Below are 13727 nucleotides of genomic sequence, written 5' to 3' on the forward strand. Positions count from 1 at the left end.
CACTTATCACAGACATTGGTGTGCTTAACAAAATAATGTACCATGGCTCTTTAGTTCACAAAGTATTTTCTTCTCTATTTCTATAAAGAAATTCAGTTTTGTTTATACTGCTTCTGACAAAACCAAAATCTACATCTAACCAGATTAAAGCAATCTGTTTGTATATTAAAATTCCCTTAACAAATGAAACTATTTTTGTCAAAAAAGGCCTCAGAACCAACATATACCAGTAATTTTTTTTTCTTGCCTAACATTCCCCTGCAATACTATAAGCATAAAACAAAATCATAAAGATACTTTAGAAATTCATTGTATCCCTTTGTTAACTGAACTTGCCCTAATGTCGTCAGGCATCAGCTTGATGTTGGGGTTTCTACTCAGCTGTAAAGAAATGATCTCCAGCACTGCATCGTCTAACTTCCTCTGGAGCATGTCCATCAAGTTCAGTTGTAGTTTAGTTCCTGCAATTATCAAAATCCATTGGTTGGTTATCACTTAAATGCAATCAAACCTGACTGTTCTATGATAAAAAAAAACAACACATATCATGTCAGATACGTGATATTTTGTTTATTCTCCTTTTTTTAAACATTGGTTTACGAACTGGTGTGGGGAAAGGGGTGGATAAAAAAACCAATTGAGCAATTTTTTTCTTTATTTATTCAGAAGTTTGGGTGGATAAGGAGAGAGTAAAGCTGAGTTCAAAAAGCCAGGTTATACCTGCTGGTTGTACTCCATACACGTCAATTACAATCAGATCCTGTAGCAGTCTCTGGGTGGAACTCCCTATCGAGGTCACAGAGATGGAGTCGGTGTCCTTGTCAGAAGCCAAGGTCATCTGAAAGTCATTTCAAAAGCACCCAAAATTATATACTTCCCAAACAAATCCTGAACTCACACTGACACCATAATGACAATTAATATTAAAAGAGTAATTTTTCATTGTATTTCAGGAATGGAAACCTACAAGACATCAGACATCTGTAAAAGAAAGAAGTACATATTTACCTCATCTCTTCTAGCAGCAAACATCTGAGAACTAGATGAGTCTGTATAAATGAGAAAAATGCACAAATTTGAGGAGAATTATGTAAGAAAAAATGTTTTAAAAAACTTTATTGACATTTTTTTTGGATGCTTATTTCAACTGGCTATGTTTTTAAGGATGTTTGTTGAATGAAACAGTTGTAGTGAGATTCGACTCACCACACAACCCGATGTCCTCGGTGCTGATGCTGGACACTTGTCTGGACAGGATGCTCGGAGACACCTCTTGTAGTCTGCAAAACAGCACAGTATTGATGTACTACCTTATAATGCACTCAGTAAAACTTATTAGCATTAATAAATGTTGACATATTGGTCATTTTATACAATTAAAATGCTTCTTTGGTGATTCACACTGAAATAATGGCAGTGACATTGCAGAAAAAAAGCTAAAAGCTAAGCTTTTTTCAGCAAACTGGGTTTTTTTCTCTGTTAAGATATCTAATCAAGAAGAACATAAAACCTCCATCAATACATTTTACTGTTTATATTAGCACATTTCTGAGAAAATACTTATAATACTTAAAATAAAATGTACATGAACTAATGATCAAACAGTGATGAGATAGAGGAGCCAAATCAAAAAGTTTGCCATCAGTCTACTGTTTTCTATGGTACATGTATGTCTGACCATTTTAACATACCTTAGGTAATACACTAGATCTGAGTCCACCAGTTCTTTGACCACAAACATGTTCTTCCTGTTGTTTACAGAGAACTTATTCAGCACCGTTCTTAAAACCTGAACACCTGTCAATGAGAAATACGTTATGTTATTCATTAAGTACATATTTTCAAATTTTAAAACGATGTTAACACCACAATTTTTGTCCAATCCAATAGAATCCAATATGGATTCTATTGGCATTTCTAAATTTCTTGCAATACATCATTGCTACTTTGCATAGTCCTAAAAACATAACCGAGTGCATCATGGTTAAAACTGGATGTCGAAATAGACCTAGCTGCTATAAACCAGTGCTATTGTTGAACATATTTGTAACCATTAAGCACCATTGCTATTATTGGCCTTGTAACCAATACACATCATTGCCATACTTGCCAACCTCCAACATGTGAAAATCTGGTCATGACCAGATTTGGAAAGTGAAAAATCTGGTCATAGCGCGTAACGACATTCACGACATATTTACCATGCATTTCATAGGTATATACAATAGAAATATGTGTTAAAACTGATGTGTAATACTTTATTGCAAAGATGCATTTTAAATAACAGTTGCTGATTTTGAATTTTGTAAAGTGATCTGACACAAAAAATGGTAGGTTGTGTTCAGCTAAAAAAAAAATGCAAAAAGAGTTCCTGCTACATTAACCTTTTGAACTCTGTAAATGATGGCATGAAAGTTGTGACTTAGCTTGGAAGACTTTTGTGTATTAAAAAGCATTCTATACATGACTTAGCGTTTTTGAATGTTTAGTCGGATCATTTTGGGCACAAAATCCAATATTCAAATGAGCGTTACATAGAACACAAAAGCCTCATTTTGTACTCGATTATTTTGTTTTACCTATGGGAATTCATTTCCCCAGATATGTTGATAGGTACAAAAATATCGTTTTCTCTTTGTTGGTTTTGATTCCACTGGCCCCGATGAAGACATTTTCTTATTTGAAGCCATCAAACTAAATGATTTAAACCTTCGCTTAGTCAAAACAACTCACGATAATAATTACACTTAATGTGTCTGTTATAGCCACCGGCATTGTTTACGCGTTACGTAAACATGGTAAATCCAAGCTCAGCTTGGGTTCATAACTGGAAGTCACACGCGCAACGTAATTTACGAACCAAATCCGGAAATCGGGAGATTTTCGGGTTGTTCGACAAAAATCGGGTGAAAAGCATGACCCGCCGGGTCATAAAAAATAATCGGGTGAAGAGTTGAAAAATCGGGTGTGACCCGACGAAATCGGGTCAGTTGGCAAGTATGATCATTGCTATTGTCTGAACTATAACTATTTTGCATCATTGCTATAGGATGTCCATTAAAGACCTACGGTACCTCTGCTGACGTTAGACCTCCCTGCAGGTCCTGTTTTGAGGCGGGGGTGGACCACGAACCTATGAGTCATCACGCTCTCACACTCAAAGTGACCGGGCAGGTACTTGTTCTCTGCAGCCAGGTACTGCTGGCCAGTAAAAGTGTCCTCCTCGTCCTCGGAGTGGGAGGAGGGGGGTTTCCCGGGGATGGTGTCCACCACATTCCACGACACATCTTCGTCTGCTTCAGCGACCAGCAGCTTCTTACACATACGAGTCTCGTACAGGTCATTCAGGAGTAGAAGCTGCAATCAACAGACAAAGGGTTCTTATTAGGTCTATATACTTTCACAATGGGAAGTACACAGATCATCTTTTTCAATAACATCCTTCAACAAAACAAAAATATGTATTTTTTTATAAAATGTAATTTTACACCACTTGGGGCATGAAAAATTAATCTCTTGGATATCAGGCCAACATTTTCAAAAACGGATGCAGTCAGGCGGTGATAAATTTTTCTTTTTATTTCATAAAAAAAAAGATGCAGTATTTATATTTTAACAATGTGCAACTCTTATTCAAATCCAGAAAAAGCGATGTTTTAAAGCAAATAGAAAGTTACCTTGCAATGAATGTATCGGATTTATTAGCTCAAACTAATTGAAATAAATAAGTCATCAAGTTCTTCAAGAAACACCACAACTGCGAGACTTGAGAAAGCCATGTGTTTAAGCATAATGGGATATCAAGTATAGTTTAAGCTACAGGAACTCTCTTCCTATATGCATTTAAGGTTAAATGATGTTCTTCTTCATATACTAAAAGTAAAATCATTGCTGTCACAATCATAACTAAAAACAGCGTCTTGCAACTAGATCGGCGGCCATTTGCAATTGCTATAATTAAATCTGAATCATAGCAATGTTTGCAATTAAGTTCTATCTGAGAAACAAAGAATTCATTTTTGATGGCCATAAAAAAGAAATTGTTATTAATTAGTATTTCTTGTCTTTGAAGATTTATTTTAGGTCAAAATGGCATGTACCAGCTAAGTTGAAACTGAGTGGAATAAAATCAAAATGCACAGTTATCTTATTGCAATATATTTTTCTTGAAGTTTCAAACTTATTTTTCAGTAGTGTATATATAAAGGATCCTTGTTTTACAAGAAATTCACCTGATTGACTTTCCGACACAATGCCTCTATATTCTTTTTTACAACAGACAGGAGTTTTCTCTGTTCCAGTAAATCCCCACTCTCCTTTGCCAAACCAGTCTCTCTAAAACAAGTCAGACACACTTTGAACGGTCAAGAATACGCAAATGTTTTCTTAAATATTGGAAACTAAAATACTGTACTAAAGACACATCATACAATTTCTGCCACCCCTCCATTATTTGAATTCATAAATTAAACTGAGCTGTTGTGGCTGACCTTGAGTGATAGTACATGTCCACACAGTCGTCCTTGACCTGCAGGATGAGCCAGAACTCGGGGAAGGGATGACGGAGGCCGCTGACATCACTCAGGGCGGTGGTTCCATCCTCACTGTCACTGGTTCCCCCCTCATACCCTACAAAACAATGGTAGGTTCATCCATAACCTGATACAGTCCCCTCCATTCCTGACATACCTCATTCCTGACATATCTCCATCCACCAATGTACAGTAAACTTGGAAGTTGCAAAGTACAGAAGATAGCCACACATAAGTTTGGAATATGACCAATGATTTTAGCATTACTTCAGAATTCCATATTTCAAAAGTTTACCAAAGCAGTTTTAGCTGTTTATTCAAATATTCAAGTAAAATCCAACATCTGACATATCTATTATGACTTGTTTCTGCCTTCCCAACAGGTATTCACTTATCCAACATCCATGTTAGAATCATAAAAGATTAGACAAATTTATGTAAGTATATGATTATTTTTAGTCTTGTCTTTGAAATTTTTGTGTAGTGGACATAAAGAAATCTTAATATTGTTAAGGCATTCGAGCAATAAATGAGGTCTAAAATTTAGAAAAAATATTATGTTTACTTATTTAACATATATAGAAATAGATTTACTCTTCCAGGACATAATGTCACGATTTTGGTACGTATACATATAATAAAATATCTAATAATTTATATATTTAGACCTTAATTACCTTCTTCAGTGTAACTCCCTCTTGAGGAGATCCAAGATGGCGTCTGTGGGACAGTGGAAGGTTTGCTTCGTGGTGTACCATGCCCTGAGGGGGCGGAAGAATGCCTGAGTCTGCCCAGGGAAGGAAGCTGAGGGGCCCCCTCAAAGGCCTTGCTTGGCAGCACACTGGGAAGAACAGACGCTACACTCTGTTGTCTGCTGAATGTTTCTGTAGTCTGGTCATTGTGAAATCCAGCAAAACTAGATGATTTCTTCAGAATAGTGTCTGGAATTTCATCACTGATGCTGTCATATCTCTTGGTGAAGGGTTTGGAGGATATCAGAGGTCCTATGCCTGACTCCTGTGCCTCAGAGTTGCTGGAGGGACCTGAGGCGCTCTCTGACGTAGAATCCTCAGCATTGCTGTCTTTTCTTGCACTGAAACAGAATGTCTGACTGGCAGAGGACTCTTTCGAGTTTCTTCTTGAGTCACTTTGTTTTGAATCACTGGAAAGAAAATTACTATCCGTAATCTCCTTCCTCTGGTGAAGTTCGACTGTTCCGCCTGGCGAAATTTGCTTTTCGAAACTGACTCGGTCCAATCTAATGGCTGGAGAAGGGTACTCGTCACTTCCACTGACATCCGAGGAAAACTGTCTCTGGTGACCAGCATTCCTAAAGGCCTCTGGGGACGAAAACCTCGGTGGAACAGAGGTCCTCAGAACACCCGCCTCTTTGGACAGGAAGCTGAACTCTGCTTGGTCTGGAAGACTGTCCAGGGAGGCGCTCTGAGTGGCGGGGGTGATCTCTTTACTCAGCTCCACCAAAGCGTGCTTCAAAGCCTGTCCAATCACATGGCTCTTCAGCCTTACAGCAAAGTAGAAGTCTTCCTCTTTGATCAGTCGAAAGCCATGCATGTGTAAACGCTCAAACTCCTGAAGATAAATAGAAATATATGTTTATGAAATCACAAATGGAAATCAAGCAGGTCTGCTCAACATGTGAAAATGACAGACTTAAACAAGTTTTGTCCATACAATACAAGGACTTTTAAAACAAGATTTAACAATTATTCAACAGGTTTGAATACGGTTTCAGAGATTGGGATTTATTTCTCTTTCTATCAATTATTTCTTTTTGAAGTTAGAGTTGGGTTTTTTCACTCATGCACCTTCAATATAAAGCTCTGCACACTTCATTTTACATGAATTAAAATACAATAAACATCATTCGTTGAATATTCCTAAATAATTCTGAAGTCTCACCTCTCTGAACTTATTCAAACTACACTCTGAGCCGTACACAAAATGGAGGGGTATGCTCTCGAAGGAACAAGTGGGCTTTCCTTTGTAGGCTGAATTCTTGATGTGCTCTGTTACATACTGAAGGGCATCCCTCTTGATTGGAATTCTGTGTCGAAGTGACGAAGCCACCTCGTCTTTAAGTAACCACTCCACCTGTAATGTGAACAAGCATGGAATTTTTTTTATTGAAACTGTTAAGTGAGATCAGGCATCTTTGCTAGCTATCCGACCAAAATGATGATTAATTTCTTTTCTTTGAAAATACCCAATATAGGCTAGATACATCACCAACAGTAAGCAGAGAGTAGATAAAGATGAATTCATATGATTTTTGGTTGGAATGTTTACCTCTTCCTTGCATTTTATGACAGCATTGTGTTGCTGAACAGGTAGATTGGCTAAAGGATCCCCTCCTGTCTGGTGACTGGATAATACAGATTACAGATTATTATAAAACCACTGCTCAAAATACATTTTCTCTGGCAAAAGATTTAGGCTAAAATCAGGCTCCGGGGCAAAACAAACTTAAGAAAGAAAGCTTACTTTTGATCTCAGTCATAGTTTTCCACTAGACATTCCTTTTGTAAAAGTGAGACTTACATGTAGATCAAAGGATAGGTTGACCGAGTTTTAAGGGTTATTTTTCAATTGACACAATGCATGATTATAAGGTTATTCTCTACTTACCCAGGATCGTAGGAACTTTCCACTTCTGTATTCTCACACTCGGAGACTCGTGGGGACTGCTCGCTGCTCACCGAGTTGTAGGAGGACGCCCGGAAATACGAAGGTCTCCGTGTGTTCTCAAAATCCATCTCGGAGGGACTGGTCAGACAATTGATGTCCAGGGTTATCTTCAGGTCAGACAAGTTCAACTCCATGGCAGATATTTCCTCTGTCCCACAAAACTCCTCTACAACCAAAGCAGTGGACAAACTTGATGATTTTGAAGCATAAAATTGAATAAGACATATGTTGTCCTAGACTTCAATGCAAAATTCAAGGTTTAATTAGTTGGACCATAATCAAAATTTTGAAAATTCCTTTGGTGGAGTATTTTTATTTGATAACACCTTCAAATTGATATCATGATTAAGAATATTGGACCATTCATTTATTAGGCTGTTTAAAATTAATTGTACGTTTAACGTAACCTGCCCACATAGGTTTCGGCAAAATTGTCGTTTTGAAAAAACAAACAAATCCGGATTTGAAAAAAATTGTTCCAGTTTGGGTTTTCATTTAGCGACTGAATTCCACATCCTGTATGAGAGAAAAACATGCTCAAAGACAGCATTGAGGTATTCAGATTTCACAATACGAAGAAAATGAGAGTCTATGCCACTATCAAAGTGAAGAAAACAACAATAATGGATCAGACAAACACATGATCGAAGTTGGCAGTAAAAATCGTAGAGATTGTTTAATGTCGGTTGTCAAGTCACAGAGCCTGAACCATGCTGAACCAACTTCCGCCCAAAAAGGCAAAAATGAGGTTTGTTGTATATGTTGTATATATTTATTTAAGTGGTCCATCAACAACTGAAATGACTACCCATCTTATTTAACAAAAAACTCAAAATGAGTACGGTTGTTATTTTTGCATTTTTTTAAGAAGGGGAAAACTTAAGCAATTTCTTATCACCACTGTACTGAAAAGATATAAAAAGACTTTAAAAATTATACCTTTCTCCATAGACTTCAATGTTAGCTTCAAGATGTGATAAATTTGTTCCTTTTTAACTTTTGTTCAGTTTCAAAGGTGAATGACCCTATAAAATAATACTAAGATTTCAGTGTTCGAACTACCAATATTTGGTAAATATAATAATTATGGATGTCAATACCTTTAAGTGAAGCTATGCATTAAGTCAGCATCATTTAATGATTTAGATAAGAGTTTTGACACGATAATGACTGCAAATCAATTTCATTTGAAATGTACCGTATCTATATTTTTAATAACATGTTCAGGAATAATAATTTATTCATTCACAATATATAATAGGAAGAAGTAGGAATAGGAAGAAACTAACAGGTGGCCCAGCTAAAGTGGAAGAATGGAGAGAAGTGGAATACACTTGTAGGGTGGCAGTTATTTCAAGAACCCTGTCTTGAGTTCTTAGAAGTAGGTACAGTGAATCTTACAACACAACTCTGATATGTTGAATTTTAAAATGTGTCATTATGAAAATGTATGAATTAATGTCATTATTTTGATTGTAGATAATCTATTAATCACATGTGTTGCCCAACATTTTCCCTGAAAAGAAAAAGTTTTCTGTTGCTATGTTGATGTAAATCCATTGGATGTACCACTTGATGTGCTTGCAAGTCACTCCACTTCTCGCCCAGTATACATGATGTACCCACAGAAAGGATATAAACATAAATTACACAAAAATATATGCTTTGAAAATGCAAAAATTAACATGGACTGAATCCTACCATATGTATTATATGACAGTGTTGATGTATTGATAACTGAATGGGTGACTTTCAATAAATACACACTTGTTTGAAATTTTTGTTTGTTTATTTTTTTCCTCCCTCTCTCGTAGGTTTTAAATTTTCGTATGATGTTAAACGTAGAATTAATTTTAAACAGCGTTAGGTAGAAAATCTAGTCGTTATACATCTAATACCTTAAATGACAAAATTCAATCCCCACAAAGATAAATGAAACCAGACTATACACTTTACTCCATAATGGCTGACACTTTTACCTATACATGGCACTAGCTTCTTCACAGAGATATTCTCATATTCTATTCCACTTTTGACAGTGCAGGTAAAGTGAAGGAACAGAGGTATGGAATCGTCGTCATTCTCCGCCTGCTGTATCTCCTCGCAGAAGTCATAATCCGAATCAACCAAGGACAGCGTCTCATTGGAATCTAGCTGTGACGCGATAGAGGCCAGATCCGGATTGTTTTTCTGGTCAGAGTCTTGCTCCAGTTCTTGAAATCCAATGCTGTCATCCAGCAGCTCTTCTGTTTTAATTGCTTCTTTAAGAGATAAAAATATTCTGTTTAATTCATTTTTTTTTTTATATGATGAAGATTGCTTTACTGGTGTTTTACTACTTCTATACCGGTGCATACATGTTTATGTCTTAGGTAATTGCATGCACTGTTTTCATCGAATCATAAATACATAAAAGAATTCCAGATTTAAAGATCAATTTCTAATTTGGGTTTAGATTAACTCTAAACATAAAATGAAAGTTTTCATTGTTGGGTGAGAGCAATTTAACATTTATGCACATGTGTACTACGATATTCCTGTTAATCACAATAACCACTACTGAAATTGTTATTCACTATAACCACGTTGTTATGTCTCAATCTTGACCTTTAAACTTTTGAACTTTGACTTACCTGATTTGACTATGTCAGAATGGTCAGACACATTTCTGGTGTCACTATCCTCATTCTGTCAAGAAACAATGCAACAACAATGAAATAACTTCATATCAGGTGTCAGATAATGAATCATTGGGATGATAATGTACAAAATCAGAATTCTTATCGAAATCTACTAGTCTTAAGTAGAAAAATCTGATTGATTAAGAATGAGTAGAAATAAAACTACATTAAATAAAACTACATTAAGATTGTTTTATGTATTTTTTTTTTGGTCTTTCTCTTGATGAAACAAAAATAATATCATACCATTTATCAGGTTTTTTCCGCATGTATCCAATTTCCGCTTTGTATGTGATGATTTCCGAATTGCGGAAAATAAATCAGCGTAAATTCGATACAAAGTATTGTTCTTGTAATAGAGTTTTCTCTTTCCTTATAGAGTAAACAGAAAAGTTACAGTACGGTGAACTGTATCCTGTTAGTATATTTAGAGGTAAATAACAAGTATGTAAGTCTCATTGTTTATTTAATGATCAATTGACAAGCTAAATAAAACGGTCTATTTCCTTGCGAAAACCGATGTCTAATTATACCTGTAATATAACCTGTAATAATGGTACATGATCAATTGAACTTCTTTGCAAATAATTATTGGTTATTATTTAACATTAAGAAAATCGTGTAAATGGTTATATTGTCCGAATTTTCAGATACTTTTTTCTCTCCTACTTTACAAGTTTAAACAATCGTGAATTATAATTCCATTAAGACTTTGAAATAGTGAAAATTTGATTCGCGTAAGTTCTAGGTACTGATTTGCAGAAAAAACATGACTCGGATAAAACCTGATATACGGTGTTTGGTCGAAAAAAGAAAACTTACATTGTTGTCCATGGGGGAGTAATCAGGACAGTAAAAATAGTAATCATGAGCAGATGGCACCACTTTGAACCATTTATTGACAATGTCCAGGAACTTGTTTCTAATGATGTCATGGAGGCCGGGGTAAGTCTCACATTTCTCTGAAAGGGAAGGAGGGACAAGGCGAATACGCCCCCGGGGAATATGAAGCGCTGAGGGAATAGACTGACTAGTCTGCAGTTCTCTACAAAACAAGATTTATTATGCATCTAGCAATGTCATTTTTATATAAATGAAAAAATACATTTGTTGCAACCTTTACATCTTGTCAAAACTTGGCTTGACTTGGTTTTTGGCTATAATTCAGTGAAAATATCCTAGGCACGCCAAAATTTGTGAAGATTACTGTAACTTTTTTTAATCATCTGCAATGTTTAATCAAAACCATCTAATCCACACAGAAGAACATGAGATAGAGATGAGATTTGATAACCTACCCTTCCACTTCATCAGCGAACCTGACAGATGTCTGTCTCTTTAGGCCGTCCTCTCGGAGTTCAGCACTCTCCGCTACCACCACCGTGGTTTCTGCTTCCTTCAGCAGCTGCTGAAAGTGGCGACAAGAAGCATGCAGAAAGGATGTGGTGTCGATCTCAATGGGGTTTGTCTCCTCACAGATGTTGTTAACGGCCGCCATAATGTCATGATGATCCATTGGAAAGCCCTGCTGTAAACTCTGAAAAACTCCTTCAACCGAAAAAAAAGTATATGCTCGATGTAAAATGATTAACAACACCAATCCTTTACATTAAAAATGTCCACGGACAAAAATACTTATAGTTATATTAATGTACAAAAAATAGCACATTTTTAATCATACAATAATACATTTTACTTATTTACATTCAATAATTGTTTCAGCTGACTGTGAAATGCAAATTTTCAATCCATATGACAATCAAAATCTACCATTCAGGAAACTGCTGCAGTAGTTCTCTTTCAGATCAATACACTGTTGCATTAGATCATCCGTGGTGTCGCTGTTTTCAGTTGTGCGTCTCTCATGGTGGGGTCTGATTGGACTTAACCCTTCTCCCTCGGCCGCACGGCTGTCTGCGCTTACGTCAACAGACAACTTCTTAAACATTGGATTCTTCACCTCCTCATCTCTTTCAAAAGTCACATCTTCAAATAAGTCCTCTTTATTCGTGTAGTTCCAGGGGTTGACTAAGGAGTCAGTAATGTTGTTCATCTGACATTCATAAACATACACTGGTATTACATAAGACGTGGAGACAGCCTCCTCCTCCACATCCCCCGTATCCTCCTTATCCGTCTCACTCTCAGTTGTTACTTCTTCTTCAGTGCCTTCCTCCTCTACTTTTTCTGCTGTTTGCTGAACAATTTCCTTTGTCTTTTCTACAGCTTTATGAGTATCTTTTAAAAGATCTGTTGTTACTGACAACGAGTCTCGTTTTGTGTCTAAATTAGCGCTATGCAATTTCAGCAAATCTTCATAAGATGCTGGGATGAATTTCATGAAAAGCTTGCTGGTGCATGCAGAAGACACAAAACACTTCCACAATGGAATCTCATCCATCATCTCCATCTGAGATGACTTACTTTGAGTATTTGGATCAATAGACACACTACTTCTTGTAGACGTATTAAATGTACTGATATCAAAAGGATATTTATCTCTGTTTCTTGGTCTCTCACTTAAGATTTGCAGGAATCTTTTGGAATCTGAGAGGTTCAAAGGAATCTCTCGCTCCTTCCTGTCCTTCATCTTGTCAAATAACAATGAAAGCAGAAGATTGTTGGACCCCTTGATGTCTTTAAATGTTTCATCTGTCTCTTCCACTGTTAAAAACAGTATTCTTACAATATAAATATAAATTTTAAAACCATCATTCTTTTTAAAATAAATTCTTAGACTGGTTATCTTGTCCATTTCCACATCGTTTTAATAAAAATTCCTTAAATTTCAATAACAAATGCAAAAATAATAAGTCAAACTGTAAGGAGATTACTATCACTGGCAAACATCTGTTAGGTTCATTCGTTTACCCAAGGTGAAGGAAGAGAAGAGCATCTCAGCTTGCTGGCTCCTGGGCACCAGTGAGAGAACGTCAAACACCAGGGGCATCAGGTGGATGTTAGGTAGGAGGGGGCCCTTCTGCTGCTCCTCATCGTACGGAGAGCTGGACACAGTGTTACTGCAAATACTAACATTTTCAGGGACATGTGTTTGAATAAAATTCTTATTTTAAGGATTCAAATCATTAAAAATATACAGGACAACAGAATGACATTTTCTATTTCTTATCAGATGCACATGTGCATTGGAAGACTTTTCTACATGCTCAAAAGATTGAAAAATATTCAGTTTTGATAAGAAATTTTTAAAAAATCATTCTCAAGACAGGAGCAAACCCCAACCTCATCATGGCTTGAGGCCATCCATTTTTGGGAGTTGATTTTAAATCAACTCTCCTATGGAGTTACTCAGGCAAACCGAAAGTGAAACAGTGTTTGGACCTAAGCACAAACTGACACCGCTGATAACATAAAGTCCTTGAAAATAACCGATAAATTCGATGTAATGTATTCTTAAACATTGTTTTTCAAGGAAACTTATTTATAGATGCCTTGTAAATAGTCAAATTTTAAATGGTACGAACAATTCAGAAATTTTTTGTAGTCGTACATTGTATGTATTCCTATGCCAGAGTTCAATATATCCATAAATCTCCGACAAGCAGAGAGTCTCTCTTGCTTATCGGAGACAGCCGAGCATTTAGTTGAACGAGACTAGAGCTCAATATTGCTTGGATTCATACTATTTCTTTGAAATATCGATAACTTATAAGTAGTTTGATGGAATTAATTCTTTGAATATTACACAACATTCTTGTCGGAGAATAATTCATATTTTAAAAAAATGTGCATGATTCAAATACTTATAGGAAACTACTTGCCATGCAAAATGATATATCGTTGATTC

At 36.2% G+C, this 13727-nt stretch overlaps 1 protein-coding gene across 2 annotated transcripts in view; it reads right to left on the reverse strand.

Moving 5' to 3' along the window:
• Positions 1-13727, reverse strand: part of LOC128165784 (KICSTOR complex protein SZT2-like) — a 55152-nt gene that overhangs the window by 16299 nt on the left and 25126 nt on the right. Inside the window, exons 22-39 of one of the 2 annotated variants that reach the window (XM_052830615.1) lie at positions 12791-12939; positions 11690-12583; positions 11218-11467; positions 10742-10964; positions 9872-9926; positions 9218-9499; positions 7179-7404; positions 6840-6915; positions 6453-6644; positions 5210-6122; positions 4491-4629; positions 4233-4335; positions 3075-3357; positions 1692-1797; positions 1207-1280; positions 1009-1049; positions 721-838; positions 337-461 (exon numbers count right to left, since the gene is read on the reverse strand). In XM_052830615.1, coding sequence (XP_052686575.1) covers positions 337-461; positions 721-838; positions 1009-1049; positions 1207-1280; positions 1692-1797; positions 3075-3357; positions 4233-4335; positions 4491-4629; positions 5210-6122; positions 6453-6644; positions 6840-6915; positions 7179-7404; positions 9218-9499; positions 9872-9926; positions 10742-10964; positions 11218-11467; positions 11690-12583; positions 12791-12939 — 4249 coding nt within the window. Of the gene's footprint in view, positions 1-336; positions 462-720; positions 839-1008; positions 1050-1206; positions 1281-1691; positions 1798-3074; positions 3358-4232; positions 4336-4490; positions 4630-5209; positions 6123-6452; positions 6645-6839; positions 6916-7178; positions 7405-9217; positions 9500-9871; positions 9927-10741; positions 10965-11217; positions 11468-11689; positions 12584-12790; positions 12949-13727 lie in introns of both variants that reach the window. The other variant, XM_052830614.1, reaches the window with a different exon arrangement.

This window comes from Crassostrea angulata, chromosome 10 (assembly GCF_025612915.1).
Source record: "Crassostrea angulata isolate pt1a10 chromosome 10, ASM2561291v2, whole genome shotgun sequence".
Taxonomy (NCBI): Eukaryota; Metazoa; Mollusca; class Bivalvia; order Ostreida; family Ostreidae; genus Magallana; species Magallana angulata.